The 17822-nt window shown below is 45.6% G+C and overlaps 1 protein-coding gene across 1 annotated transcript in view; it reads right to left on the bottom strand.

The window, feature by feature from the left end:
- CDON (cell adhesion associated, oncogene regulated) overlaps positions 1-17822 on the bottom strand; it is a 50560-nt gene that overhangs the window by 21030 nt on the left and 11708 nt on the right. Inside the window, exons 4-11 of the mRNA XM_041480554.1 lie at positions 10211-10347; positions 7913-8185; positions 6261-6407; positions 5909-5971; positions 5359-5439; positions 4336-4623; positions 3234-3503; positions 1979-2317 (exon numbers count right to left, since the gene is read on the bottom strand). Of these exons, the coding sequence (XP_041336488.1) occupies positions 1979-2317; positions 3234-3503; positions 4336-4623; positions 5359-5439; positions 5909-5971; positions 6261-6407; positions 7913-8185; positions 10211-10286 (1537 nt within the window). The 5' untranslated portion in view covers positions 10287-10347. The remainder of the gene's footprint in view (positions 1-1978; positions 2318-3233; positions 3504-4335; positions 4624-5358; positions 5440-5908; positions 5972-6260; positions 6408-7912; positions 8186-10210; positions 10348-17822) is intronic.

Genomic DNA, 17822 nt, shown 5'->3' with positions numbered 1-17822 from the left:
GGTTTCATCTCTGCTGTGCAAACAGGTCACATTCACTTCTTCCCTGCTCCTTTAACAGCCAGAGGATCCTCCCTCTTTCCAAGCTCTCCAAATACCTCAGCAGAGGCTGGAGAAGCCCTCTGAAAACCTGAACACAGTACATCAGTGAGGTCACCCACACCTGGCACGTGTTTCCAATCACTTTAGGACTTCTCAGAGCTTCTCTAAGGTGTCTGTAGGAGCAACTTCAGCCTGAAACACCCACCCGCGTAGACTAAATGCTCCTTGTGTTTTTCACTCCCTCTCCTGCTACTCAAACTGCCTGCAGTGTATTTTTCTCCTTCATTTCCATTAGATGAAGTTATTTTGGAGATTTAACCTTGTGTTCAGTAGCTCTGGGAAGCCCCTGCAACTGTCTAAAAAAGACCCAAAAAAGGGAGGCCGTGGGTACAGGATCCTGAGGCATCATTTTACATTTTGGTGGTTTCTCACTATGATGGCAGCTGAAGTTGTCCTGCCTGCTGTAAGACCATGCAATGAATCACAGTCTGGAACAGATCCAGCAGAAGAAGAAAAAAAAAAAAAGATATATTTTTCAGCCAAATGGGCTCTCTTACTGTGTGCTGGGACAAGGCAAATTACAGGAGCAGGTACTGAAGCTGAGAGGTGTTTAAGGTGATCCTTCTACTGAAGAAATGGAATCCCAGCTGAAGTCATTCAGGTGCTTCGGAAGTGTTACCTGGCAGGAATTCTTCATTAAACAGCTGAGTGTCTGAGCATGTCTTTGGCATGGCTGGGAGTGCTCTAAACCCCTAACAGCTCCCAGAAAGTCCTCAGAGACTTTTATATCAAAACCAAATGCCTTAACCACCCTCTGCACCATAATCAGCAGCCAGTACAACGTATTAGAAACCGATAAAAGTTAATAAACAAAGCATTAAAATTGAACTCACTGCCATAAAATTCTGAGGCAAAGCACTGGGATTTTTCTCTTTAACACAGGCTGAATTCTGGGATGATATTTAGTTTCGTTTTTCCACTCAGCAAGGTCCAAAAATAACTGATTTATAAAACTACATGATGGGATCACTTTCTTGAGGTTTCTTCTTTCTTTTTTTCCTCTAAGTGAACCTTTAAGCATCTTTTTATGTTATTTACAGGAGTTTTAAACTCTAACCAAAGAACTTTAAATATGGGGCCACATATTAAATCCCACTAACCTGAAATCTCCCTGGCATTCAGCTAAATTAACTGAGGCAAGGTGCTGAAAGAGCTGAGAAACTTAAGTAACTTCATGTAACTAAAAATCTGTATCTTGGTTCTTGTGAAGGGAACTTGGGGCAGCTCAAACCTGTTATTAATGTCACATAATATTCCAGTGTGAGGAAAGGCTCTTTCCTGTCTTGCTTTAGTGTAAGTACTGTCTTTTTCTAGTAGCAATTTCAAGAAATAAATAAAAAATGCCTCCCTTGTGGGAAATGGATTTGTAGAAAATTCTCAAAACCTGACAGAAGGCTCACATAGTATGTATTTGTATGTAAACATTGAGACAAGAAATGCTATGGAATAGGACAGATATTGCTGAGAGAGAAATGGAAATATAAACAAGTTTTAAACAATGGTTTTGTAAAAAAGACCAGATACTTTGGAGAAATAGAACTAGGAAAGATGTATTGTATTAGGACCTACGAGGGGTAGTTTTAGATGATTGGCTTTAAGACATGAAAGACATTTTGTCATCTCAGTTGCCCCATCTCTGAGTCAGAAAAGAGCTTAGTCTGACACATCCTCACATAGTTTTTCTCACACAGAAAATGCTGAGCCCGTGCAATGCACACAGCATTCCTCCTTTGCCTAAGGTGGGATGCAGGAACTGCTCCATGAAGACAACCAAAACTCCTCTGCTTCCTTCCCCACCCACCTGCCACGCATTTCTTACTTTGAGGCATTTCTCCCCTAAATCAGGGAGCCAAGAGGGAAGTTTGGGGCTTCAGCTTACCGACGGTGAGGAAGGCTGTGGACAGGGCAGAGCCGTGCTCGTTGCTGGCCTCGCAGCGGAACGGCCCGGCACGCTCGGGGGTGACGTTCCGCAGGCGCAGGGAGCCCCAGCCCGCCCGGGGCACCGAGGGGCACCGGGGCTCTGGCCCTGCTGCGGGAGGGCTCTGTGGTCCGGGGGGAAGCCCCTGCGTGGGGTGGCCGATCACGAGGCCTCTGCTGTCGTACCAGCGGATCAGAGGAGCGGGCAGGCCGGTGGCATTGCAGGACAGGGTCACATCCCCACCTGCCACCACAGTGGTGTTGGCTGGGGAAGTGGTGATGATGGGGACAGAGTCTTTGCCTGGGGGGAAATGCAACCAAAGAATGAATTCAACTAAGGGATACGACACTTAACGCCAGAACAAGTCAATTTAAAAAATCACGTGTGATTCTTTCTAACCATTTCAACAATTATTTCTTCTTTACACAGCATCTCTAGACTTCCCTTCCAGACTGAAGAGATCAGCACAGACTTCACCTTAGGCTGATAAAAACCTACACTCAAACTGCACTTTAACTTCTCTAAATTACAAAGACTTGAATGTCAGTGAGGAACACAGCACAGGCAAAACTGGCTTAGTCCATTTCACACACACAGAGAGGCCAGGAAATCTTTGCTCAGCCAGGCTCTGCACACCTCACACCAACTATAACTGGTCCAGAGAAGGTTCAAAGCTTCAGCTATGCACGACAGGGAGAGAACAGGGACAGCAACAGTCTTGCCAGCATCCTTGTGCCAGCAGAAATCAACTTCTCTGGGTATTAGAAGGTATCTTAGAGAGAAAAGAGATCAAAAAGACTACTGGTACCTGATCCTGCCAATCTGATAGAGGGGAAGTATGCATTAACCCCAAGCCTGATGATTTTTGTGTAAACTTGATTATGGAACAGGCTTAACTACTCAGCAGCCAATAGTACTAGGAGTACCAGCTCACCGAGCACAACAGGATCCTGATTCCATTTAAGAATAAATCGCATCAAGTCCAATCATAAGCTGATTTGATTGAAGCTGATAATCCAGGTTTTAAGTATCAAGTAGCCACACTACCCCTGATATCCCTGCATCTCTTAAAATCCAGCTGAAAGCACCTTCTTTGTAAGACTAGTGGTCAGAAACAAATTAATACATCATCTAGAGGGAAAAAAAAAACCACAACAGAATAAAGCTTAAAGTATAAATGCTTAATGTGAGTTCTCAAGGCTGCAAGTGCTCCTACCTGGCTGGACACGGAGTCTCCCCGTGGACTGCACAAAGCCAATTCCATTGTTTCCCACACACTGGTACAGGCCAGAGTCCTGCAGGGTGACCCCACAGATCCGCAGGTGGTTTCCCATGGGGAAATGCCGTGGGGAGGGCCGGAGAGGAGCCGCGTTGTGGAGCCAGCTGAGGGTGGGAGCAGGGCTGCCGCCGACCTCGCACCAGAAATGGACGCTCGCTCCCGCGGCCACGGTTTCGTCCTGCAGTCCCCTGGAGAGTGAGGCAGGCTCTGGAAAGGGAAATGATTCTACATAAATGCCTTAGACTAAGTCCTGAAAAAACTGCTGTGAAACATTACACAGGCTTATCACATCCAAAGGCTGAACAAGTGCCACAAGCTGCACAGCCCGAAGCTGGTTTTCCCACGCATGGGCTTATTTGAACGGTTTCTCCCTTTTATTTCAACAGCCACATGTTTGCATTAATCTTGTAAATAAAAGACTTCTATTTTCAAAACAACTAATTAGTGACATCCCCCAAAAAGAGGTGTGTTGTGCATCAACACCCTGTTTTCTGAGAAACTCAAACACACACATTTTAAAACCCAAACAAAATCTGTCACGAACGCAGAAAAACTCAAATACCAGGAAAATCTTCTACAATGGAAAGGGGAGGTGAGGAACAACTAGCAGCCAAACAAAAAAGGCCAAATATATGATTATGTTTCTTTTGCTTTTGTTGATGTTCTCATCCAAACATATCACCTTCCCTCACCAGTTTTTGTTCACATACAACCTCAAAAGAAGTAAATCTGGTCCCTGGCACATTACTGACACTGGCACTCTGTAGGAAAATAAATGGATCAGTTCTTCCCTTGGAGTTTGTTATCCTTCACCGTTTCATTATTTCAGACTGTAAATGGTTTGAAGAAATAAATAATTACGGATTTTAACTTGGAAGAAATGATGGGATATGGTCATTATAAACAGATTTGTGTTCTTTATTTTAATATGCTTAAGGTTGAGAAAGAATGCAAGGCTGTTTGGAAGCAAATGCCAAAACTAGCAGGTATATGAAGGGTGTGTTTGTTGCCTGGATGTGAAAACGTCTTTAATTCTTACCAAGTACAGTAAGCGAATAGTTAACATATTTCACTGCTCCAGAGTCACTTCCCACCACGCAGGAGTAATTCCCAGCATCCGATGGCTCCAGCCGGTCGGTGACCAGGTGGGAGTGCAGCAGCTTCCACCTGCCCCTCCTCAGCGCATCCCGGCCGTCTTTCACCCAGCGGATGGGGGCCGGAGCTGACCCGCTGACCACACACTCCAGGGTCAGGGCGCTGTGCCGGGGCACTGCCAGGCTCTGCGGAGCCAGCGGGTGAAGGATGTGGGAGCCACCTGAAGAAGGGCCTGCAGGAAAGGAGATGAATCGTGGAATAGAATCACAGAATGGTTTGGGCTTCTGGTCACCTTGCACTAGACTGGGCTGTGCCAAGCCCTGTCCATCCTGGCCTTGAACACTTCCAGGGATGGGACAGCTACAGTTTCTCTTGGCAGAGACACTCACAGGGTCTCACCACTCTCACAGGGACCCAATATCTAATCTAAACCTGCTATCTATCAGTGCCATTCCCCTCTGTCCTGTCACTCCAGGCCCTCTCTCTCCATTTATCTTATAGGCTTCCTTCAGGTACTGGAAGGTCACAATTAGGTCACAATGCCCTAAACCTTTTATTTTACAGGCTGAACAATCCCAATTCTCTTAGTTCTTCCATGCAGGAGAAACCAACCAAGCTCTTAAACCACACCCTCCCATCCCATTCTCTGTCCTCCTCCATGTCTTTCAAACACTGCACGGGACTGAGCACAATGTTGTAACACTGCCTCCCAGAAGTCCTGCTCCAAAAGAGATTTGGGACAGAAGTATTAGCAGTATTCCCTTTCCAAAGGTGACTGCCTGGGATTTGAAAAGCAGTCACGCTGCTCCTCCACAGTGAGGGGAAATAAGAACTGAATGTGCAAAGAATGCAGGAGAGGTCTTACACACCATGGTGCTGGAGGCACAGATAGGCCCTTGCTAAAAAAGGCATGTTATTTATTCTGTTTGAGCTGTATTAATTCTGGAAAGCTGAACTGAATACTCACGTGTGACTGTGAGCTTCCGTGCAGTGAGTTCTACTCTGAGGTCATGAGTAACTGGGTTGTATGCTGCACACTTGTAGGATCCTTTGTCTTCTTTCCACGCAGGAGAAACCAACCAAGCTTGTAAACCACACCCTCCCATCCCATTCTCTGTCCTCCTCCATGTCTTTTAAACACTGCATTGGGACTGAGCACAATGTTGTAACACTGCCTCCCAGAAGTCCTGCTCCAAAAGAGATTTGGGACAGAAGTATTAGCAGTATTCCCTTTCCAAAGGTGACTGCCTGGGATTTGAAAAGCAGTCACGCTGCTCCTCCACAGTGAGGGGAAATAAGAACTGAATGTGCAAAGAATGCAGGAGAGGTCTTACACACCATGGTGCTGGAGGCACAGATAGGCCCTTGCTAAAAAAGGCATGTTATTTATTCTGTTTGAGCTGTATTAATTCTGGAAAGCTGAACTGAATACTCACGTGTGACTGTGAGCTTCCGTGCAGTGAGTTCTACTCTGAGGTCATGAGTAACTGGGTTGTATGCTGCACACTTGTAGGATCCTTTGTCTTCTGAAGATACATTCAAAATTTGCAGGTTTCCCGATGGAAGAATTAGGTAGTTGTCTAAACAAGTGGGGAAGGTGAAAAGAGGATTAAATTTAATTTAGTTTCAGAAGAGGTCTTCCTTTTCTGTAATTTTTAACATTAATTTGTCAGCTATACCTATTTATTCTAAATATAGAATCAAAAAGAAATCACCATGCAAAGGAGACTCATTTCCAAGGGTAGGTTTAAACAAAGTAATTTGTACAGGAAGTTCTGCACGTTTCCAGAGGAGTTTTTTCCTTTAGGTTCAAAGAAAAAACTCCAGGCAAGCTTTTGTTGGATACTTATATTGCACAAAACACCTCACCTGTTGATTGTTCCAGCCATTTCCCCCGCACCTGGAAGCGAACCTGTGCTTTGGGGTGACTTTCTGGCACCTTGCACCCAATGAGAGCTGTGCCTCCTTCCTCTGCTGCAACAGCAGCCGTCCCCAAGGCATCAAAGTCAGCTAAACCTGGAGAGAGTTGGGACAGGATAAGAGCAGTCACGGCTTGGGAGAGGGGAAGGGCAGCAAGCTCAGTATTTGTGTTCAGAATACAGTTGGTTTCATGCTGATTATCTTCTCTGGTGCAGCTTTTGGATGTTCACATCAACAGGTCTAGTCTATCCTGCAGCCCATAACAGCATAAACCCTCCTTATCCACTTCCTTGCTACAAAAAGCTTTTACCTGGGAACAGTGAGGAGAAAAAAAAATTCCTACATTCCCTCAACTGCTCCCAGAAAAGCCAGCAGAGACACTGGAAAGGCTGCAGGACTCCTCACACGCTCTGAGGGCACCACAGAAGACAATTCACACTGACAGCAGGAAGCCTGTCCATAAAAACATGGAATTGTCTTTCTGGGATGATAATGAGGCAGGCAGAGAGCTCCCAGCACCTTCCTGTGCGCTGCCAAAACTCCAAGGGAGGAGGGAAGTGTAAAAGCTGCTCTCCTACTCCCTCCATGTTCAAACTTCTTTCAGGCTGTGAAGTTTTCTTATGTTGGCCACCCTTGGAGCTCTCTTGAGAGGGACTGGCCATGGGTCAGTACTTTACCAAAACACTTATAAGAGATTTTCCTCCCAAGGGGATTTTGGACATGCTCCATAGATGAGGTACCCTTCCAGAGAAATCACTCAAACCCTGCTTGACAAAGACCTGATTCAGAGAGCCCAGAGATCCCAATCAGACAAACCACGCTCATGCAGGAATATTGTACTCGCATCCTCAGCACTGCACTGTCCTTTCCATGTGGAAGACATTGTCCTTCCTCTTCCAAATCCCTTGAGGCCACACAATTTACAGATCAAGAATCAAGGCAAAGACTGATCAGAAGAACCAGTGCAACTAAGAGATGGGAAACTGTCCCTAAGAGGTGAGAAGACTGTCCCCACCTGAAGAACATCAACACTGGTTTGATCAAATCAAATGAAAATGAAAATCTGCAGCTCCCACTTATTTCCCAGGCAACAATTCCCACAGATTTCTCCTCAACTCTCAAGCACACTTCTGCAATGGTGTGGCAGCTCAGCTGTTCTTTCAACATCCTTTGTGAAGGGAAGCATTTGGGAATCTTGTATTTTCAGGCCAATTCATGGAAATTAATATTATTTCCTTGAATAACATTTGTGTTTGCTGAAGGAGACCCTTAAGGTCCTTCAACTCGAAATGAGGCTGACACCAACACTAAATCTATCAGGTATAGTTTGATGTAGCTGAGGTTTTAAAAGCCTCCAAGGATGGGGACCCACAAGCTTTCTGGGGAATCTGTTCCACGGCTGCATCACCTGATGATGTCTCAGATGATGTAATTAAAAAAAAGGCAAGAAGTGTACAATCCATCACATTGTTCATACTGGCTGTGGAAAAAAACACCCCAGAACATTCTGATCTGGGCATTTTCTAAAAGTCAAAGAACAAACCATGCAAGCCAGCTGAGAATTGGCAAGGAGCAAAGAACAGAAATGCAGATGAACTTACTGCCCATGGACACCGTGGCCGGCCGGCTCAGCACGGCGCCCACGCCGCTGCTCGCCACGCACTGATAGCGCCCGCACGTCGCCGGGCTCAGGGACACGACTGTCAGAGATCCTGACTGGATTTCCACCTCTCCCACCCTGCTGCTCAGAGGCTCCCCATTAAACAGCCAGGAAATGCGAGCTGTGGAGGGCTCGGCAGAGCAGCGCAGTTGGACGGGATCACCAGACTTCTGGACAGTAGATGAGGGCTCAGAAATGAAACGGGGAGTTATATCTAAAAGGGAAAAAACACATATATTGAGTTAGAGACCAGAATTTTGCATGGACACAGGTGATAAGGTTAACAATGTGTTGACTGGTAGGAAAGACTCACCATATAAAGCGTCTCTAAACTCTGAGTTGCAAGTGATACTCAAGCAAGTCTTTTCTGTGGCAAGAGGAACTCAGGAGAGATTCCTGCTCGCTCTCAAACACAGGGAAAACATCAAGATTCAAACTCCACAAAGTGGGTAACAACAATTAAATGGGAGGTAGGTTCAGTAAGGGGGAGGTACATCTCCAAGTGTGCACAAGGCACAGACGTCACGCTTGCCAGGGCCAGCAAAAATTGCAATCCCACTGGATTTATCCAGAGGAAAACAGCACCCGTCACCTGAAGAGATGGAGCACAGGAACACGCAGCTGTAGCTGATCTGTCCCATATGAAGCAGGCCTGGACGTGACTTGTAAAATGCTAGAAATGGCAGGAGCCTGCCAGGTATTTACACAGAACCGTCTCCGAGTCTGCAGAACTAATTAAAAATAGCCGGATAAAAAAAAGCTGGACGAACAGCAAAGGCTCTTGCTAATTCCAAATACATGGACTTCATCAGGACAAGGATGATGAATTGGGCATCCATTATCTTTACTCAGTAAAGATGAACAGAAACAGGAAGAGCTGCTAATAAATAAAAGGTTCAATTCCACAGAACTTGGTTATGAGAATCCATTTATTTGCCAGAAGAAAATTCCTGCTTGTTGGAAGAGATTTTTTCCTATCCTGGCCAATGAAACACTGGGAAGTATTTCCATTTGTTTTCTATTGAATTCTTGACTAAAGATTTTGCATGAAGGAAGCAAGCAAAAGGCAATTAACACCAGTAATATTTAATTGGTTAGTAATATAAATTAGGAGAAAAAACTAAATTAAAAATAGACACATTGGCAGGGAAAAGCAACTTCTAGTTTGTAAAGGATCTAAGGAATTCCAGATAGTACGGGTCAAGATGATATTAAATGACATCCAAGTCAGAGACAGTTTTCTTATAGGTGGGGCCCTGGGTTCATGCTTTTCTTCTCAAGTCAGTCCATCCCAGCTCTGGTTATGAGTTTCAGATGAGAAACTGCACATTTTTAACTGAACCATAAACTATCTGCATAAACATAAAATAGAACTGGAAATTAAAGTGTGGCTTCACTTAACAAAAAAAGATGAAATCCATAAAAATGGCATCCAAGCATTTCGCAGGACTCCAGATGTCCATTTTTAGCTTGTAATTAGAAAACTGTTTTTCCTATTAGTTCAGTTTGACTTTCCAGGGATAAGAGGGAAGCACTGACCTTTCAGTTTGCTTGCCACCAATTGCTATGAAATCATACTGCTACTTTCATCTTCGCCCCTGCCCTCACTTCTGACACCAACGCTGCACTTCGCGTAAAAGGCAAAATTGGTAGCAGTGACCCTGCAGCTGGAACTTATCTCCTATGACTGCTTGAAAAATAAAATTTATCCCATTTGCTCATAACGATTGGCTATGAAGTGCTAAAAGTAGTAAAAGCTTCTTTTTTGTGTGGTTACGTTAAGACAAGCTGACTACACAGAGCAGATGTGTCAATTAAAACCATCCCTCTTCTTTTTTTTTAACACCAGAGCTGTTCCAACTGCAGCCACGCATCAGCTTTCGGATTTCAAAGGGCTGATTCCCCTCTCCCCCTGAAAATCCAAACCCCTCCCAACCCCTGGGAACACAAGATGCACTGCATGCAGCAGAACCGGCGTCCAGCTGAATCCATGGAGATCCCAAGGATGACAAGCCCACATAACCCAGAGTCTTCCATGTTCTGGAGCTTGTCTTGAGCCAAGTTTTCACAAGCAAAGTCATATATTGAGTGTAAGGCTGTGTTTCAGTGCTCCATGCTTCCTTAAAAGCAGCTTATTGACAATATCTATTAAAGCTGGCCACTTTGAAATGCACTCCCAAGCGTTGTTTGTTCCAAAGTTTGAGCTCAACCCCAAAACCTCCAAGTCCCCAGCACTTACCTGTGCTGGTGACAGTGACAAGGCTGGTGGCAGCAATGAGGAGCAGTGCCTGGAAGCGCCCAGGGGCTGGATGCATAGCGCCAGATTATCCAAATTGAAAGCCCAAAGCTCCAGACTAAGATGAGGCACGGAAACAGCTACAAAACAAACAGGCACATGTCTACCGTGAGTTTCAGGAGTTCGTCTTTTAACTCTCTTACAACAAAGTGTTTGGGGTTTAAAAAAAAAAAAAAAAAAAAGAAGCACAACCAGGAAGCAGCTAATATTCTTTGCAATATAGAAACCATCTGTAAAAGTGAGTTAGAGCTGAACTTCACTGTGGTTCCAAGTACTATTCTTAATGTAAGAGTTTTTCCACAGCTGGGGCATGAGGCATCCGCATTGAACCGCTCTGCCTTGATAAATTAGACTCTGTTCCACCCAGAGGAGCTGGAGTCCAAAGTAAACAGCTTATCTATTGGAGATAATATTGTTTGCAAACAATAATCATTTGACCATCTATCATCAGGCCGCGCTTGTTTTACAAGTTTCTATGAAACTACTGCCGCGATGCCGCTACCGCTCTCAATTGCTCTAAACCTGCTCACTGAGACCTGTCATCTGCTGGCTCCTTCTGCTGGGCTTTACAGGCAAACCATAGCAATGAAAAAACACCAATGCTGGTCTTGTTCTCATTTATATTCCCAAAAATTGGTGCTTTCTCCTATACCCTTTTGTGGCATGCATTATATCCACTTTTATCTCCATAGCTGCTTCTAGAGCGGGCAGTCCTTTCCTTGGCCATATCACACATGGCCATTCAGCTATGTGAGATCTCACGTTCATCATCAAAAATAAAAATTACATCACTAAACCAGCAAAACACAAGCGAAATATTACCCCAGAGGTTGTTTCCAACCTAAATGACTCTACGATAAATTGTTACACCAGCAAAATACAAACCAAATCATGGAACCAGCAACAGAACTTGCCCGAGGTGAGTCTCAGGAATGGTGTTTCTGACACACTGAGTCTCAATCAAACACTGGTTTCTCCAAGAAAACAATAAATCCACAGCTGTCATTCATGTAAATGTCCAACTGGCCTCGCATAATGCCATGATGGATAAGATCTGAGCTCATTTCGCACAGTTACTTCATTTATCAGCCCAGCCATACAATTCCACTGCTGATAACACTCAACATAGACTTTAAACATCTCATCTATCAGCTGCGTCTATAAACATGTATCCAACACACACACAATAACTGGGAGTTTTACTTCAGCACAGAAACAAGTGCAGAAATACACATGCTTGGTAGGAGTAAGTCCCAGTTTACTGAGTGTTCACAGAGCCATTTGCTTTCCAAGAAGCTGGATCCAGATATCAACAACAAAATTATTCCTGTGGTTTATTTAAAAATAACCATATTTTACCATCAGAGCATCACTGTGAATTATATATGCAAATGAAGCATCAGGAAAAGCCTCCAATCATAATTAAATAATCACTCTGGATTTCACGGAGCTGTTTGCTCACTGCCACTTCTGCCCACAAACTGCACTCTGGGTTACACTGACAGCTTGAGAGGGCAGCAAAAAACGCTGTCGAGTTCTGCTCCCATTTCTAGGCAGTTTTATCTGATCCGGCAAATTTATTTCAGCTGTTGGGAAGACCCGGCGATCCTGTGGCCCAGGCTGGCTCCCAAGGCAAGCCGGAGCTGCTCTGGGAAGCCACAGATGGCAGAAGAGCCCAGCTGTGCCGAAGGGGTTGGTTTATTTGAATTCTCCCTCGGTTCAAGGGCAGGAGCGCCGCTCCACCAGCGCACGCAGAGGACAAAGTAAACACCCAGAGAACTTGTTAACATCAAACACTTTGCTGAAGAGGGCTGGGGGCAATGTTGCTTTTTGCCAAATCTTCCCTCCACTATTTATTTATCAAAAGCAATGAAACGTATATTCTGGGTCAACTTTAACCCCAGCACATGGAGCTACTGGGTTATTTTGCAGCTGTCTTTTTAAACAAGGCCAGCTCATTATCTTTAACTAAACTTTATCTTTGGAGATCTACTTTATCCAGGCTCTGATTTCCCTCTGTTTATCTTTCTCCTTACATGTTCCTCGCTGCCAGTGTCAACAGCTACTCCTCTTTTGACCTACCAGTTTGGCTTTTGCAGGCTTGTGGAGTGGTAAGATCAACTGCAAAGCAGTGAGTACACAGAGTGAGCCACAAAGACCAAAGTTCTCTGACTGGGGGGAAAAAAAGGAAAAATATTGTCTTTAACTGGAGTAGGGTTGTTCAGCATTGACACTCGGGCATCTGAATGAAGCTTCTCAACATCTGCAGAAACATCTTGCTCACCAGTAGATCTGGGAACACAGGGGAAGATAAGACCCAGCAACCCAACATAACCCAAAAATGCTTCTTTCTCTTTATTCTACAGATGGTGACACTCCAGAAGCCCCTTCTTAAATACAGAAGAGGGCAAGACCACAGCTCATAGTTTCTTGGTCTTTAGAAATCCCATGGAGAAACTCTGCCTCTTCAATATTGTATCAAAAAAGCCCTAAGGATGGAAAAACATGACTCTTCCCCTTTGCCATTTTTTCAATAACCCTAAGGTGTTATTTTGACAGCAAACTGGGACATTTTGACAGCAAATACCAGTCACTGGGGTCCCGTTGGGATCTGAAAGAGGAGCATCTTGGTTAGGTGTGACTCCGTTTTAGTGTCCTGGACTCCAAGATGAGCTCTGCTCAGAACAACTCTGCCCACTGCTCACTGTTCCTAGATTGGAAGGATGTACCTCCATCACTTGTGGATCAAACAGTCAAAATTATTTTGAAGTAAGAGGTGCCACTGTCTGAGCATTTTAAAAGAGGAGTTACTAATATAAACAATATTCAAGGTTAAATAGAGACAGACATGGTTTTTATGCACCAGGAAAATGTATGTTTCACTTTCACTGGCCATTTCTCCAGCCCAGCAGAAAGGCACAGCATGGCAAAGGCCACATTTCTCCTACTTCCACCCAGACCTCTTCACCTAAAGTCATCCTCCAGTTATCTTCATGCAGCACTTGACCTCCTTGTCAGCTCTAAAGTAGGTTATTGCTCATGGATCAAGGGAAACAAGGAAGATAACAGACTTGTGTCAGGGGGAGGGGTCATCCTGACCATTCCAATGGCTGCCTGCCCCTGGGAAGCATGCTGCACACACAGGGGCACCCAGAAATGTGTGCCTGCTACTTCTGGACATAATTAGTAAGATGAAGTATTTCTGCACATGACACAACTGTGTGCCTCATTTGTCACAGACCCTTTATGAAAGGAACCCCTCAGCACAGAGCTGAGGCATCCAGGCTCCCAGTTTCAGCCCCACAACCCTGGAATGCTGTGCACAGGCAAGAAAATAAACCATCACCTCTAACTGCAAACAGAGGGGAAGGCACAGTTCAACAGTGTTTTCCCAGCACAGGAGCAGGGCTGTCCCCAACACCAGAATGGCACATCAGCCTGGCACACAGGATGCTGCAGGGCAGCTGGCACACAGCCAGCGTGGCCTGGAGACCTCCCCACATGGACATGGATCATCCCAGACCAGAGAGCAGCCCGTGGGCTCACTGAGCACCCTACTGAGCCAAGATGGGGAGGCACAGGCTCCAGAGCAGCCAGGATTTCTGCAGCCCTGGCTCTGCAGCAATCCTCCTGTCCTTCCCAAAGCTTCATGTTTGTCTCTGCTCCTCCAGACCAGTGGTCTTCAATGCACACCTCACAGGTCTGCTCCTGGCACCGTAACTTAACGCTCACCTCCAAATTAACTCACTCCTACCCATGTTCGCCCCCAAGTAAGGTTTCACCTCTAAAAGATGATAAAATGCTGTTTGCCATGCATTCCCACGGTGCCAAGCTCCAGTGTCCTTCCAAACACAGCTGAGATCCTGCCCCACTTATTTACTGGACCGTGAACTTCTCCTCTCCACCCTTGCAGCTGAGGGCAGAGTCACTATGAAAAGAGCATTATCTCATCCCCGTTTTGGTTTAGCTCCCTGAATCATCTTCCTGCCATCTCAGACCAGCTGGCAGGACACCACCAGGACCTCCCTTCCCAACAGCCGCCACCCCACCTCGATCTGTTGGTGCTCCATCACTCCCCGCTCCAGCACTCTCCCAACCTTCAGTAAGCTGTTCCACGAGCAGCTAAATGAGGAAGGGTTTCTGCACTACCCAAATGTTCCAGGTCCTATAAACCTTGTGTAGAAGCAGAAGGAGAAGGAAGGAAACAGCACGCTCGGGAACAGAGGGAGTTATTCAGGTTGCCCACTCCACCGCCAGGAGCTGACAGCCTTTGCTAAGAAGCCCAAGGAAAAAGTGACTGAGCCTCAGGGACGGCACTGCCCACCAGCTCCACTCTGGAGTGACAGCCCTCTGGAGTGTACCAGCTTTGGATACACACATTTCCCATTTTTCCTAAACAGCACCAACTCAAAATTGATTTATCCCACCTCACTTTATAATGCCATATGTGATTTAACACCCAATGCTCAGCAAATTGTTTTTTTTCCCCTAGGTCATTTATTAGAATTACCAAGAAAAATTTCATTTTAACTTGCTATCAGTATAACAAAACCCACAAATTTTCAAACCACCTAAATTTAGAGCAAATGAATCCCCTTGAATTAAGTAAAATACTCTGGCTTCAGCGTGAGCAAGTTGAGTTAGATCATTAAATCTCACACCAAGACACCTTAAAAAAAAAAAAAGAAAAAAAAAGAAAAAAAGGAGGCATTGAAGCCTGTGGCATTCCAAGAGAAAGCAATCAGACATTCCTGCCGCTCGGCTCCTCAGTGATCTCCAGAGCCTTTGATCACTGACTGTCTTCATGCTGTCCTCCTGGGGTCTGGCAAAATGAGTGTAACAGCTGGCACATAGACTTCATTAGCTTTCGGGGCTGGGAGGAGCGGGCTCCAGCCCGGCAGCCACCGGCAGCCTGCCCGCGGCTTCACGGGCGAACCTGCCCGGTTTATTCCCGGCGCTGCGGGGCCGGGACAGCCCGGCGGGGCCGCACGGGTGACAGCGGAGCGCTCCGGGGATGGGACAGCCCGGCGGGGCCGCACGGGTGACAGCTCGGTGGTGCCGTACAGGTGACAGCGGAGCTCTCCGGGGCCGGGACAGCGCAGGGGACAGCGCAGCCCGCGGGATGCGACAGCCAGCTCCTAATGCCAACCCGCGCGGCTCGGAGTGCCAAAAGGCAACGGAGCCGGCCGAAGCGTCATTTTTATGAATGCCTAATGACCACTCAATCATTAACATCAACCTTTAAAAAGCAAATGCAGCACCTACAGTGTTCATTACCCTCCCCCTCCCCCCCTTTCAGGGTCTCAATCGAGTCAGTCAAGCGTGCAAACCGATCCTGTCGCCAGCAAAAGCATTTCCTTTCACTGTGGTCAGCCAAAAGCAGGGGAAAAAAATGGAAGTGACTTGGAGTTATGGCACCAAAAAGGCCAGACAAGCAAGGAAATAATCAACTCCACATGAGCCACTTCGAGCCCATCACAATGAAAAGGGCCTACGACTAACCCCAGGAAAGGTCAGCGGGACTATGGGGGTCAGAAGCTGAAAAAGGCAATAGCGAGCAGCTGCCAGCTGCAATAAGAATCAATGTGTTCCTAATTACACTCCGAAGAGAAGGCTCGAGCGCCGGGAAACGCCGGGCTGTAATCACAGCTTGGGCAGAAAACATTCAAGTGCTCCCGTTTTACCCTTCTCCACCTCGAGCACTGGAGCTGCAGTCTGTGTGCTACTAAATCACAGGAAGCCGAGGGCTGGAGATAAGGAGCCAGGCAGCTACAGAAGGGTTGGGGATTTTATAAAAAAATACCGTAATTAAGCATTCGTGTTGGAATTATGGCATCACCAAAGAGAGGATTTTGTGAGTGTAAGCAATAAAATTACATTCTTCAAAGGGATTTTGCATGTGCTTTTAGGAAACACACAGAACTCTGCCGAACAGTCCCATACGCCCGGGATTTTCTTAATGCCCAAAAAAAAACATGTGAAAGCGAAAACCCCAGAAAAATCAGTTTGCTGACAGTAACCCCATAAACCAAGTGTGAGAGACACAAACGGGTCAGAACACAATGAAACGGACGCCAAGGGATCCACAGAAACACTGAGGAGAGAGGCAGTCAAAAATTACAAGAAAAAGCATCCTTTGATGTTCTGTTCATATTTATTTATTGCATTTTAAACAAATGAAAGTGCACCCTCCAGATCCTTATCAGAAGGATAAGGATCTCCTGAATAAAGGAGAGAAATTACAGTTGCTCAAACTTTGCAATCCTCAGCTTGGATTTCAGTAATGCCTTCACATTCCTGCCCATACCCATGCCTGGCACCCACACCCACCAGGGCTAAGCCAGATCCAAGTGCTACCTATGCCAATTCCCACCTAAGGATTCAACTGGTATTTTTACCTCTTTTTAGGTAACATATCTTTTTGTAAGCAGCCTTGCGTGGAGCTTTTTTCTTGCTTCATACCATTTAACCCCCCCATGAATCAGTGATGAATCCAAAGAGAAATATTTTGGGGACTAAAATCCCTTATCAATTGTGCAGCAATTTCTAATGGCACATCACTTCATAGAATGGCTTGAATTGGAAGGGACCTTAAATACATGAAAGTTGATATTTTTGTCAAAATACAGAGCAAGTGTTTGCTCGGGTGGCAGATGGCAGGAAAAACAAACAGTGCTGAGCAAACAAGACAGTGACTGAGCCCCAGAGAGGACAGGGGATCCCACAGCCTGACGGTCTTTCTCAATAATCAGGCAGATGTGTTTTCTACAAAGCTATAAAACACCCTAAATATTGTCATTAATTTACTCAAACTGCTCTAGGTAAGGTCCAGTGCATAGGACAAAGGTGACACAAGAAGAGGTTAAGCAAGTGAGGAAAAAAATAGCAGTAATAGCCCAAACCATGGCCAAGAGGCTGTATGCCTCAAAGATGGAGAAGGATGTATTTTTTTATTGGATTTTTCTATTTTGATTTCAGGCCTGGAAAGTCTCATGGTTGGTATCAGCTGTTGGACTGGGATCAAAGTTTAGCCTTCCATTAATCTTTTGAGTTATATGTGAGGCTGATAGAGAATTTTTTTTTTTTTTTAGAAGACAGTTAAGATTACTCAGATACTTAATTTGCACTCCAATATTTCAAAAACACCTTGACTTTAGAACCTTGGTCTTGGCGTACATATGGTCTTGATAGAAGAACGCATGCTTTGGCATGGGTTGGAGGAATGGATTTGGGAGCTGAGGGAAGGAAATTTAACAGTTTGTGTACTGTGCCTCGGCACACACGGATGAAAACACTCCCGAGTCACGACTCTGCTCCTGAGACACATCTGTGCTCCCGGGGGGAGAGCTGGGGATCCCATCCTGCCATTCCAACACCGGTCACAGCAAGACAGGCATCACGAGGAAAATAAATAAATCATCCCAGAAGCCACACTTTCCTCTCCACAAACAGGCGTAACAATTAGTTTAATTTTATTATTAACTTCAGCAAAGGAGCTGAGACAGTGCCCCTGCTGCCACACTAATGAAGTGGGAATGGCTCCTGCCTCCTCTGG

The sequence above is a fragment of the Pyrgilauda ruficollis genome, unplaced genomic scaffold, assembly GCF_017590135.1.
Source record: "Pyrgilauda ruficollis isolate IOZ18807 unplaced genomic scaffold, ASM1759013v1 scaffold52, whole genome shotgun sequence".
In the NCBI taxonomy this organism is placed as follows: Eukaryota; Metazoa; Chordata; class Aves; order Passeriformes; family Passeridae; genus Pyrgilauda; species Pyrgilauda ruficollis.
Note: the sequence above shows the minus strand (reverse complement) of the source record. Positions and strands in the feature narration are given on the sequence as shown.